This window comes from Rhinopithecus bieti, unplaced genomic scaffold (genome assembly GCF_001698545.2).
Source record: "Rhinopithecus bieti isolate Rb0 unplaced genomic scaffold, ASM169854v2 scaffold_33652, whole genome shotgun sequence".
NCBI lineage: Eukaryota > Metazoa > Chordata > Mammalia > Primates > Cercopithecidae > Rhinopithecus > Rhinopithecus bieti.
In genome coordinates, this window is record NW_016814761.1 from 6,166,436 (window position 1) to 6,178,288 (window position 11,853).

General features: G+C 49.9%; 1 protein-coding gene across 2 annotated transcripts; it reads right to left on the reverse strand.

Moving 5' to 3' along the window:
- Positions 1-250: 250 nt before the first annotated feature.
- On the reverse strand, positions 251-10,231 carry TFAP2C (transcription factor AP-2 gamma). Of its 2 annotated transcripts, none has more exons than XM_017852002.1 (7): positions 9,946-10,231; positions 7,841-8,326; positions 7,675-7,726; positions 5,986-6,202; positions 5,295-5,413; positions 2,787-2,931; positions 251-1,811 (listed from the first exon to the last, which is right to left on the reverse strand). In XM_017852002.1, exons 1-7 carry the CDS (start codon positions 9,991-9,993, stop codon positions 1,526-1,528), a joined length of 1,353 nt encoding a protein of 450 aa, XP_017707491.1. In that variant the 5' UTR covers positions 9,994-10,231; the 3' UTR covers positions 251-1,525. The 2 variants fall into 2 exon arrangements, with proteins under 2 accessions (XP_017707491.1, XP_017707492.1); XM_017852003.1 differs by having other exon boundaries at positions 251-1,697; positions 9,946-10,130.
- Positions 10,232-11,853: the final 1,622 nt, after the last annotated feature.

Genomic DNA, 11,853 nt, shown 5'->3' on the forward strand with positions numbered 1-11,853 from the left:
GGGGTGGGGAAGATGATTCTATCCACCCGCAGTTGAGAGACATTGATGAGAGCGTAAGACCTGGCATAGCTGAACAGTCTCACTAGAGAGAGAAAATGAAACTTCAGGTTCCTCCCCAACAGCACACAAAACTTGCCTGCTCAGGGCATTAACTAAGCCACAGTCAAGCCATAAATCAGCTCGTCCTAATTCCATTCACCCGAAAGACTGAAAAAATAAAAATAAAAAAAAACCTATAGCCAGACTTTCCGATTCTAACAAGAATACTTTTATTATACACTTATCATACACACAACAATTATTTGGGGAACATTTACAGGCAGAGAGTTCAATTCCAAATCTCCATTTCACCCACACACACTGTACTGCACACTCACCTTAAGGTTCAGCCCAACAGAAACGAGACAAAGTTATTGCTTTCTGAACAGACAGCTTCAATTAAATAGAATCTTCCAAGCCAAGAACAGAGCCCAGCATCCTCTTAATTCTTAATACCCTGTATATATATGAATAAAACCTTACGATGTGTTATAGATTACCCCATCACCATTAAAAGTTAATATTAAAATTGGATCCCATGTCTCAAAAAAGTTGTAAGAAGTGCACCAGTATTTACAGACCCCATTAAATTATGCATAAATAAAATCTGTACACTCAACGCACTGTTTCTTAAAATACAGAACCTCCACGGGGACTTGGGGGTGACAAGCAGCAACAAATTGCTTCATGCCTACCCTTTTCAAGTTTACTCGAAACATCTGAAATAAATATGCAAATAAAGCTTCAGTACCTTAAAGGAACATGTCATTTCAAAGAGTCTTCCATTTGAAGAGTTAACTTTCAAAGTTAAAAAAAGAAGGGAGGAAAAAAATCATCAGCAGGCTTCGTTTTCTACAAGTTCCCTAAAACCAGAAGGCCCCCTTTGAACATGGGGTTTAGAGTGTGTCAAGTACCACCTATTAACTAGTTGCTAAGCAGATAGAACCTTTGCTTCCTACCAGAGGACTTGATCTCCGAAGAAGCTAGATACACACTTTTCTTTTTTTCAAGGTAAATATTTAGCGGACACAAAAACCAGCCATTACCTTAACACTGAAAAAAAAAAGGGAATTGTTCATCTGTTGATCTAGAACACATCAATCTGACATTTCAATGGCTAAGTGTGTGGGTCTGTTAGCCCAGGGAATGTATTTAAAAGATTCTAAAACTCGTAGCACCACTTTCAGAGGAGGAAAGAATGGGGTTCAAAAGAAATAATAATAAAAGCTTAATGAATAAAGAGCCAGTACTTGTCACCTTCTGATAATACGTCCAAAGTTAGGAGACAGCTCAGCGCTAGAGAAACAACTAAGGAATCCAGGAGCGGGTGATAGCTGCGATCCAGAACCAGTGAAGACCCCTTAAAGAGTAAGGTAGGTAAGAAACTCTCCCCCCAGGCCAAGAGGGGTTCCCAGTCTGTGCGGTGGAGAAGGATTTTTGCAGTCCTGTTCCTTCCCGACTCTCCGAACCTTTCTTCGTCCCAATTTTATTTCCTGTGCTTCTCCATTTTCTCCAGGGTTTTGTTAGAATCAGCTGGACTCTGGTCTCCGGGGTTCATGTAGGATTTGTCTATGACAATCAGGGCTTCTTTGATGTAGTTCTGCAGGGCAGACACCGCGGCACAGATGGCCTGGCTGCCAAAACCGTGGGTAATCAGGCTGAAATGAGACAAGCAGTTCTGTATGTTCGTCTCCAAGACTGGGGCGGGCCTGCTTGTCCCGTGGGGTGTCCGGTCTTGGCTGAGAAGTTCTGTGAATTCTTTACACAGTTGCCTGTGAAGACAGTCAGTTGACTCCGTGAGTTCCATCTAGCTCCTTAAAGGTCAAGAGCATAGAACCAACTACCCTGAGGATGACGCCTGGGAGGCAAGCAGAACCTCCTCAACCAAGGAAGGAGAATTTAATACTAATAGCCAACTGCTGCGCTTAGCACCTATTCTGTGCCAGGCTGAGTTAAGCTGTTTTAAAGCACTATCTTGTTTAATCCTCATGCAATTAGAAAAGATAACAGGATTAACTTAACCCCAGTTAACTGCCAAAGTCACCAGGACTGGTAAAAGTAGTGGGGCCTGTATTCCAACCCAGAGCTTAAGGGACAGTTTACCTTGGTACAAGTTGGTTCCAATAAACAAATTCCCTGAGGAACCCGCAGAATGAAGCATCCCCCTGAAACTCTCACTGCTGACACAGCCTGGTTCACTGCGCTCTCTTTTACCCCATTTCCTGGCTTGACTAGTTCTGCTTCATTTACCATGATTTTAAAATCAACTTACTGTTGGTTTCTATGAGAAAATCCACAGCTGCATTAAGTCGTTTTTGAGACAGTTAATTTGCCCACATCTCCTACAAACCCACCCTGATCTTTACATTTGAAAGACAAAAGTCTTGCTATCAGGAGGTAGAAGGCACACAATCTCTCTTTACTGGTTGTGACAAAACAAATCGGGTTTTCAACACATTTTTGTAAGTATGCAAACACAATAATGAAAGGGCAGCTCAACTATTTTGAGCTGAATAACTAAGCAGCTCAAAAGTACTCATGGCTGAGTCATGCACTCTTCTAAATCAGACAAAAAGTTAATGTATTTGACTTTGTAAAAGAAGCTTCCTTGCCATTTTCTTTTGCTCCGCCCTATTTTATTTCAAGAATATTTCTTTGTTGAACCATCGGGACTGTGGAGGGGGAATCTTCTCAACCTCAAGGTCTGGAGCATTGAGTCATCATCAAATTCAAGTTCAGATACTTACTGGGCTGCCAATAGCATGTTCTTCCTAGCTGCCATCTCATTTCGTCCTCCGAGATGAGGTCTGGTTAAATATTCTGCCACTGGTTTACTAGGAAATTCAGCTTCACAGACGTAGGCGAAGTCCCTAGCCAAATGAACAGCTTCACCTAGAATAATCAGTGACAGGTTTTAAGGTGGCTGTGGTCACTGACACCAAACTGCCCTTTTCCTTTTTTTTTTTTTTTGAGATGGAGTCTCGCTCTGTTGCCCAGGCTGGAGTGCAGTGGCCCAATCTCAGCTCACTGCAACCTCCACCTCCGGGACTCAAGCAATTCTCGTGCCTCAGGCCCCTCAAAATAGCTGGGATTACAGGCATGCACCATCATACCCAGCTACTTTTTGTATTTTTAGTAGATACAGAGTTTTGCCACATTGGCCAGGCTGGTCTTGAACTCCTGGTCTCAACCCGATGGCTCATGCCAGGGATTACAGACATGAGCCACCGCACCAGGCCCCCATTTTCTCTCTTTCTAGTATTCACTGTCTACCAGTCACACGTTGCATGCAAGAATGAAATCATATACAGGGCAGACAACTCAGCTGGTAGGTAGAACTTTCTAGGGATTCTCAGTAGGTCCTCCATCCCAGGAATAGAGGGTGGAGATCCCACAATGTGAGCAGAAAAGACTTTGACACTTTTAACTGCACAGTCAAGTCAGCCCTCTGTATCCATGGGTTCCGAATCTATATTCATCCAACTTCAGATTGAAAATATTCAGGGGGGAAATAATGTACGGTTGTGTCTGTACTAAACACAGACTTCTGCCATTATTCCCTGAGCAATACAATGTAACAACTATTTACATAGCATTTATATAGCATTAGGTATATATAAGTAATTGATGTAGAGATGATTTAAACTATAAGGAAGGATGTGCGTAGGTTATACAACAAATGTAACATTTTGAACATCTTCAGGTTTTGGTATGGGATCTGGAACCAGAGCCCCATGGATACTGATATGAGTAAACTTGAAAAATGTTTACCACTCCTCTGCTCAACAGATAATCAAACATACCCATGTTTTCTCTTTATATTAAGTAGTATCATTTTGGGGAAGTAGAAAAATTTAAGGGCTATAAACATGTTTGACAAAAGCAAACTAGTCACTTCTCTACAAAACGGCAACGTCTGACACCTTACTGGTTTTTGTTTTTTTTTTTTTTTTTTTTTTTTTTTTTAACAGCGCCTTCTTACTGAAGGGGCAGATCTCTAGAGTGTTTCTTTTAAAAGGATGGGAGGGGTGTGTTTCCTAAAACCAACTTGGAGCACCCTTTTCCCTGTCTGAGTCAGTGGAAGAACTGAGGGAGACAACCAAGGGAGTGATCTCCCACCCAAGAGGTACCTTCCCTGGCTCCAGGGTGCAGGACTGGTGAGTTTTTCAAAAACCCAGATGGTGGAGGGGCCCCCTGGGTTGACTGAAGCAGCCTTGGAGAGCCATTGTTCTGGAACACACTTTCTTATTCAATCACCCTGCCTGGCTCGCAAGAAACCCCAGCAGAACCGCCGATTCTACAGGCAGGACAGCTGTTCTCAGACAGGCAGCTCCTTTCTCCTTGCCCTGACCTCCAAAGGCACTCGTAAAAGGTAGAGCAGGGACTCTGCCAAGTCTCTTTGAGCACCACAGTCACGCCATCAGAGCAAGGAAAGAAAGTAAGTCTTCAAAAGAGGGTACTGCCACGGGGAGCCCGTTTCTCCTTGGCTTCCCCTGCCCATAGAGAGAGCCCTAAGCCTCTCTCAGCGTCCAACTCTTCCTGGGAGCAGTAACAACGTGCTTTGTTTTGTTTTTAAAAAATTATTTTACTTTCCCTTCAGCTTCTTTTAAAGGTTGTGTTGCATTCTTGGCTACTGTCCAGGTTGGGGTAAAAGGGCCCCCCATTCAAGAAACTGAAATGCTATGTCCTACTATCTTAGCACTGGCGAGAAGAACTTGTGCATGGGCCAGGGGTTCGATTAGTTTCTTTGGATGGGAGGAAAGAAAAGAATTGTGAATCGGGCCCAGTCGCATTGTGTACAAGAGGTTCTCTTCACTGACCACAATCCTCAGCTACAAAATAACCCACAGCTACAAAAACCAGAAGCAGTACTTCTGCTCACCAGTAAGTAACCAGCTTCTATTCAAGGTGTACCAAATGATCAGCTGTTATCTTTCAAAAAAAACTGGTTCATTAAAAGGAAATGCTGACACCCCTAGAGTGTGGTTTCTTAGGTTAGGAAAACCAGTTTCTTTCCAACATTGATTCTCTGGGGAATACAGAAGCGCCTACCTGAGCAGCCAGATACTTAAATGTTAACTTATTCGATAAAATTAACTGTGATTCATTGCAATAAACTTAGAGGACAATTCCAGTTGCTTTCATCTGTACTTGCAACCAAGTTTTAAGAGTTGTTTTCTAGTTTTTCTGCAAGAAGTATTAAAGACATGGGCACAAATTAAAAACATCACAAACCAAAACAAAACCCCACTGACCTTCTACTAAGGATGTCAGGAGAGTCACATGAGCAGCTTTCCGTCTCCCAGCAGGAAGATTCAGCCCAATCTTGTCCAACTTCTCCCGCAAGGACCGGCCTCCATTTTTTGACTTGGCTCTAAGAAAAAAAAATTGACTGGTTACTCGCAAAAAAAAAAAAAAAAAAAAAAAAAAAACACACACACACTTTAAAAATTCTAAACTCCTAAAGTGCTGCTGTCAAAGCTGAAATCCGTCAAAGACTATCTACATCATGTGCGCCATAAGGAAAAGCGATAGCAGGGTCCTCTTTTAATTAGTCCTGTAAGATACAAAATCCATCTTTCCTAGCATCAAACTTTGCAGCACAGAGTATTTCCAATTGTACGGGAGCAGATGTAGTTTCCAACAGCCCCACAAAAACTCCCTGGGGAACAAACCCAGGGTGCTCCCCACCTCCCCTCAATACAGATGCTATCACTTCATACATGGGATCAAATTCTAACCAAATGAGAATTTGTGAGCGCTGTTTTAGCACTTCCTCCCACATTTGGCACTTTCTAAAAGACAAGAAATGTACTAAAAACTCTAACCTGATTAGAATTCAGTGTTAGGCATAAAGTCACATAAACGTTAAAAATACCTCCTGGGCCTCTGATACACTCACCTTCAACTACCCAACCACCATGCCCAGAATTGTTCCCCAAGTACCTTCTGAGAACACCTCCCAGTAATGAGGCATTTAAGCATTCAGGTGGGGACAGTCGCCTCTGTACTTCAGCCACTGTCACTTTGTATTTAGACGTAGAGCTGAGGAGGGACAGTCTTCCAGGGACTGAGCAGAAGACCTCGCTGGGGTTCATTACGGCCCCAACCAGCTCCTTCTGACACGGGAGGCTCAGAGGGTTCTTGGTCATGGAAATGGGACCTGTGAATGAAGGTCAGAGCTGGCAGTCACAAGAGCTCTCTCTGAGCAAAAGAGACCTTTTCAAAAGCACTAAGCAAAGCGGAAAGTGATCTTCAGACAAGCATCGCTGCACACTCCACGATCAACTGCAGGCCGACTTTTTTTTACACAGAGCCTCACTCTGTGGCCCAGGCTGGAGTGCAGTGGTCTGATGTCTGCTCACTGCAGCCTCAGCCCGCGGGCTCAAGTGATTCTCCAGCGGGCGCCCACCACTACATCCAGCTAATTTTTTGTATTTTTAGTAGAGATGGGGTTTCATCATTTTAGCTAGGCTGGTCTCAAACTCCTGACCTCAAGGGATCTGCCCGCCTTGGCCTCCCCAAAATTACAGGCATCAGCCACTGCACCTGGCCATGGCTGACTTTTTTAAAAAGCCCCCTACTGCAGAGACAAATCTAATCTGAAATTCACAAGTTAACACCTTGGGAAGTTAATTAGTGAAGATCCCAAGCTTGGAGGGTTTCTTTCTTTTTTTTTTTTTTTCCTAGCAGCTGCTGAAAACTATTTAATTAGAACATTTGTTTTCAGAAGACTGCTTCAATACTAAATAAACGGTGAGTTTTTTCCCCACCCAAGAACAACCAAACTCATAGGACACAGTAAGATTCTTTGCCAAAATTTTTCAGTGCAATTGATCACAGTAAATTTAATCATCCAAACTAATACGTTCTAAGTTTACTGAAAATTTTAGTCTTTTCTGAGTTTTCTTCAAAATCAATTTTTCCTCCATCTTCAATCTATTTAAGCAGTTCGAGTAACAGACTGTAGCTACCTTCAATTTAGGCCTACGCTATTTCCCAAAATAGTCAAAATGGTAATCCTGTCAGTTAAGTAACTTAATTTCATAAACCACTCACTCACCAAGTAATCCAGTTTTCCAAATCCCCTCCTCCCCCATCCTGCAAAACCCTCCCTCTGACAGATCATTCCAAGCTCTGTTCCTTTTAGAGGTATTCATTTGGTAGGCCAAATTGCTTAAAAACTTTTCTTGCAAGTCAGATTTAAGGAGGTTTTACATACACGTGTTTGAAATCAAAAATAAAATCACAACTTATTCAACAATTAAAATTTGTTACAGAACCAACCACTCAACGAAGGTGTGACTGTGACTTTTTTGTTGTTGTTTTTCAAATTAAATCAGTGTTCACTCGCTCTGGAAGACTTTCTCTCACATTGTCAAACACCCACTGGAACTCAAGGAGTAACATTTTTCCAAGAAAAAAAACTAGGCAGTAACAAATCCGGAGATTAAGAGACAGCGCCTAGAAGGTCGGAGGGAAATCCCCTCCTCTCACTCCTAAAATCTAGCTTCCACGAATCCCCTTCAGTCCCTTCTACCACAAATGTCCCGTGTTAATACCCCCAACCTTGCCAGTCAACTTCACAAGCCCAGATGTGTGATCAGAGGAACACGCTGCCACCTTGCTAGTTACCTTTGCGAATGACTGTCTGATCGTGCAGCAGCAGGTGCTGGTCGTCGACATTCTGGGGGAGAGAGGACAAAATTCCCTTAAGTTCGGGGGAACCTAGAGGGGTGCAGGGTGGGGGCAGAAGGCCTTAGGGCGAACAGGTCCGGGCAGGAGCCGCGGCGCCGCTCACCTGCACCTCGTCCATCTGGTGAGCCATGTCGTGGAGTCCCAGGTTCTCCGCCAGGCCCGCGGCATCCAGGGCGTGTGCGTGGGGCAGCAGCAGGTCGGAGCGGCGGTAGGCATCCCTGCGGGCGCTCACCGCACCCGCCTCCAGCCCGGAGAGGTGGGGCAGCAGGCCGGCCGGGCGCCCGTGGTGCGAGGGCAGCCCCGCTCCCTCCTGGCTCTGGCGGCCGGGCCAGGCCTGCTGCTGGCTGCCTGTGGGCGCCGGCTGGTGCAGGGGGTTGATGGCAGCGGCATACGCTTCACCCAGATGCGAGTAGGGGTCGGCAGATTGGGAGTAGGCCAGCTGCTGGTAGGGAGGGGGAAAGTAGGGTGGCGGCTGATATTCGGCGACTCCAGTGTGGGAGAGGGGTGGCGCGGGGCTGTAGAGGTGCTGCCCGGCGGAGGAGAGGTGGGGGACTCGCGGATTCCCATTGCTGCTCCCGTCGTGGCGATCCTGGAGGAGAAAAAAAAAGAGACCCCGCTAGTGCGAAACCCCGCTAGTGCGAACTGGCCGGCGTCGCCGGGCTGCGCGGAGGGCCCCAGGGAACCAACCCCACCAGACCCCGCGGGGCTTGCCCAGGGTCGGAAGGTACCCGGGGGCAATGTGCCCCGAGGATTTCGTTGTAAGCAAAGAGTGCGCGGAGGGAGGAGAGTCTGGTGAAAGACCTGGGGGAACGAGTTCTCAAAGCCTGGCGGCGAAGGTCTGGGCGCTGCTCCGAAGCCCGAGGCGCTCGGAGGCGCCAAGTCCGAACCCTGGGTCTTGGGCCAGAAAAGGACAGGGCCGGAGCCCGGGGCGAAAAAGCCGGAGCCTGGGGCGAAGGAGCTGGACGCCCGGTGCAGAGCGATCTCGTGGAGCCCGCCCATGGCGCAGGGACTGCTAGAAGTGGCAGCGCGGCAGGCGCGGACAGAGCGCGCGGCGCGGGACATGCGCACCTCCCCCGCCCCCGGGACCCTCCCTTCCACGCCCTCGGGACAAAGACCTCCGGGCCGGCGGCGCTAGCAAAGCAGGGCCCGCCACCCTGCCCCACCCTGCCCCGCCCCAGGGAGTGAAGAGGGAGCGCGCGCACAGGGCGGCCCTCCACGCTGGCCGGGCCCAGCCGAGGGGAGTAGTAAGTGGGGGTGCCCTGCACGGCCAAGGGCAGTGTTCTCGCACATCGGGGCGCAGAGGAGGCATTAAGGACCCCGGAAACTGGGCAGCCTTGTCCGCGCACTTTCCCTCGCCCCTGGGCGGCCCCACTTAGTTTCAGAAGGATGCGGGACCCCATCTGCCCAGGGATCTCGGGGCGCCGGGAACCTGGAGGAACATGGCGTTGTCGCCTCCTGGCGGAAGCGCCTGGGCTTGCGGGCAGGGGCAGCCCCTCCAGGCCCCGGAGGCGCAATGAGCTCCCGCGAGTCCGTGGCCCGAGCTCCGCGCTCCCAGCGCGCCGCAGCTCGCCTAGCGCTGCCTGAGTCTTCTTCCTCTTCCCGCTCGCCGCCTCCCTCCCTCCCACTCTCCGAAACTCTAGCTCAACCTGTCCGACAGGCTGGAGCACTCGCGAGCGCTTACGGCCCCATCTGGCCTCGGGCACCCCCCACACACACTCCCCAGCCCCCACTTCTTTTGAAAGCCAAACTTCGGTTGTTTTCGTGCTTCCCCGAGGAGGTAGCGGGGCAGGTGACAAGCCGGCCTTGGAGGAGTGTCCGCCAAGGTGTCGCTGGCAAGTAGCCTCCTCTGACCCCTTGGGAAGGAGACTTCGTGCGTAAAAGCCACGTCTGAGGGTTGCAGACGGGACACTTTTCCGAGAAAACGGGAAGCAGGGCTGTTTGCCGCTTAGGAAAGAGCCCGGTAAGCTCTGTGGGTGGGATTTGCCATTCTCTTTCTAGGCCTCGTTCCCGAGGGCAGGCCATTTAGGAAAAGGCCCTATACAGGAAAGGGACCCTGCAGAAATGGACTAAGGGGTGTCCAGAGAAGTGAATCCCGTCCCACCGAGAGGCCAGGGCTCCTGTGCCCTCGTCCCCGACCTCGTTCCAGTGGCCCCTGCCTCCCGGACTGTCCTCGGCGGGGCGGGGCTGCACCCCGGAGCCCCAGCTCACCTCGCAGTCCTCTTCGTACTTGACATTATCGGTTATTTTCCACAACATGGCGTCCGGCGTCCCCCAAAACAATCGCCAGTTAAATCCAGGCTCCCCCCAACCCCCAAGCGGTAAATCCAAAATCGGGGTCACGGTGACCAGGCGTCTGCCGCCGCCCCCGCCTCGCGCGGGCCTTCCTGTACGGGTCACTGAACGCGCATCGGAGGCTCTGCGAGCGTAGATGCCGCCGCCGCGGGTGTAAAGACCGCTGCCGTGGACCGAGAAAGCCGCGCCCGAACTGTGTGCCCCGGCGATAGCCGGGGGACCCGTGCGCCTTAATGAGAAGGAAATTATCATAACTCCTCCCCGGGGCCGACGCGGAGGCCCAGGCGCCGGGCGGGGCGGCCCCCAGCCAGTCCCAGTCTAGCTCCGCCCCGCACCCGGGCCTGGCGCCGCGCCGAGCCCCACGCTGTGAGGGACTAAGAGCGGAGTCAGTGGGCGGTGCCTCGTTGACAGCCGAAGACCTGCGAGGCCTGGGTCCCCCGACGCGCCTTCCTTCTGTCACCTCCACCGTAAGCACACCTGAGATTGGCAGGGCTGGAGGAAGGGATCCAAATACTGAAACCCACCCCTCTTTCGTCTAAACGGCCTTCACTCGGTCCTCCAAAAGACGGATGTCACCTGGAGTTAAGAATCTGCGCATTCGGGGAGCGACTCAGCAACCGGGGTCTCCTCATCTCCTAAAAACACATCCCATCCCACCTACTTCCCACTGAGGCTTAAAGTCTGAGCTGGGATCATGCAACTGGAGCCCCAATCCACCAGAGACGCCCAGTTCCCTCCGTGGGCACAGCGCGGTCCTGGCCCCGGGACGGGAGGAGAGAGGAAAGGACTACTGGGGAGTCTGCCCCAAGGGCCGCAGAGGCAGCAGACGGTCCTACCCGCCCAGAGTTGCGGAGAGCGGCGTCTCGCCGCTGTCGCCCGAAGCGCATCTCCCGCGGCTGGCTGAGGCGGGTGTGGGGGGGGGAACCGCGCGCACTGGACCAGCCCAGCGGCCCTGCCCTGCCCTGCCCTGCGGAAGGCCGGCTCGGCAGCTGCCTCCGGCGGGCCGGTCACTCAGAAGCCTCTACTCACCCTGGGAAAGAAGCGCGGGGCAGGAATAAAACCCGAGCGCTACGAGTAAGGTAGGGGTGAGGAGGTGCAGAAGTAGGGAGAGCGTGCAGAGAGCCCTCGACTGGAGAGGTAGACACCCAGGTCCCACATGTTGAGGCAGAAAACGAAACTTCCTTCCACACAAACGCTGCTTCCCTCTCCCCTTCGGTACTTGCCCCCCAAACTTGAAAGCAAAGTGCAATATTAATTTTTAAAATTTAAACTAACGAAATTCTTTGGCTTAGTTATTACGCAGCAATTGACTTTCACTGTAAGGGGAACATCGCTAATTCTCGAGGTCGTATTTGTTGGGACGCCCCAACTGGCTCCCTGGGCTGGATTTAAACATTCTGAGGGGATTCGAGGAGAAGACTATTTCTATTTGATACTGAATACTTAATTCTGCAATAATCAATGCCTATCAGGACGGTGCCCGCACCTGGAGTAGACTTGACTCTCCCATCCACAGAATGGTGGCATCCACTGCCTCACTGTTCCTTCTCAGGTTCGCTTGACTTTCAGCATTTATTTAGACCCAGGTGGGCCTAAAAGAAAATAACAATAATAATAATAATAATAATAATAATAATAATGGGCGTCGTCCAAGGGAAACTTTCCTCCGGCCTTAGACAGCAGCCAAATCCGAGTGATTTTCCGACCGGATGCGAGAACAAAATCTGGAAGTTGAAACCACTGAGACTTTTAGGCCAAGCATGTCTGCGGGGCTTTGCACTAAGGAGAACAGTGCATAAAAGACACACAGGACCCTGACACTTC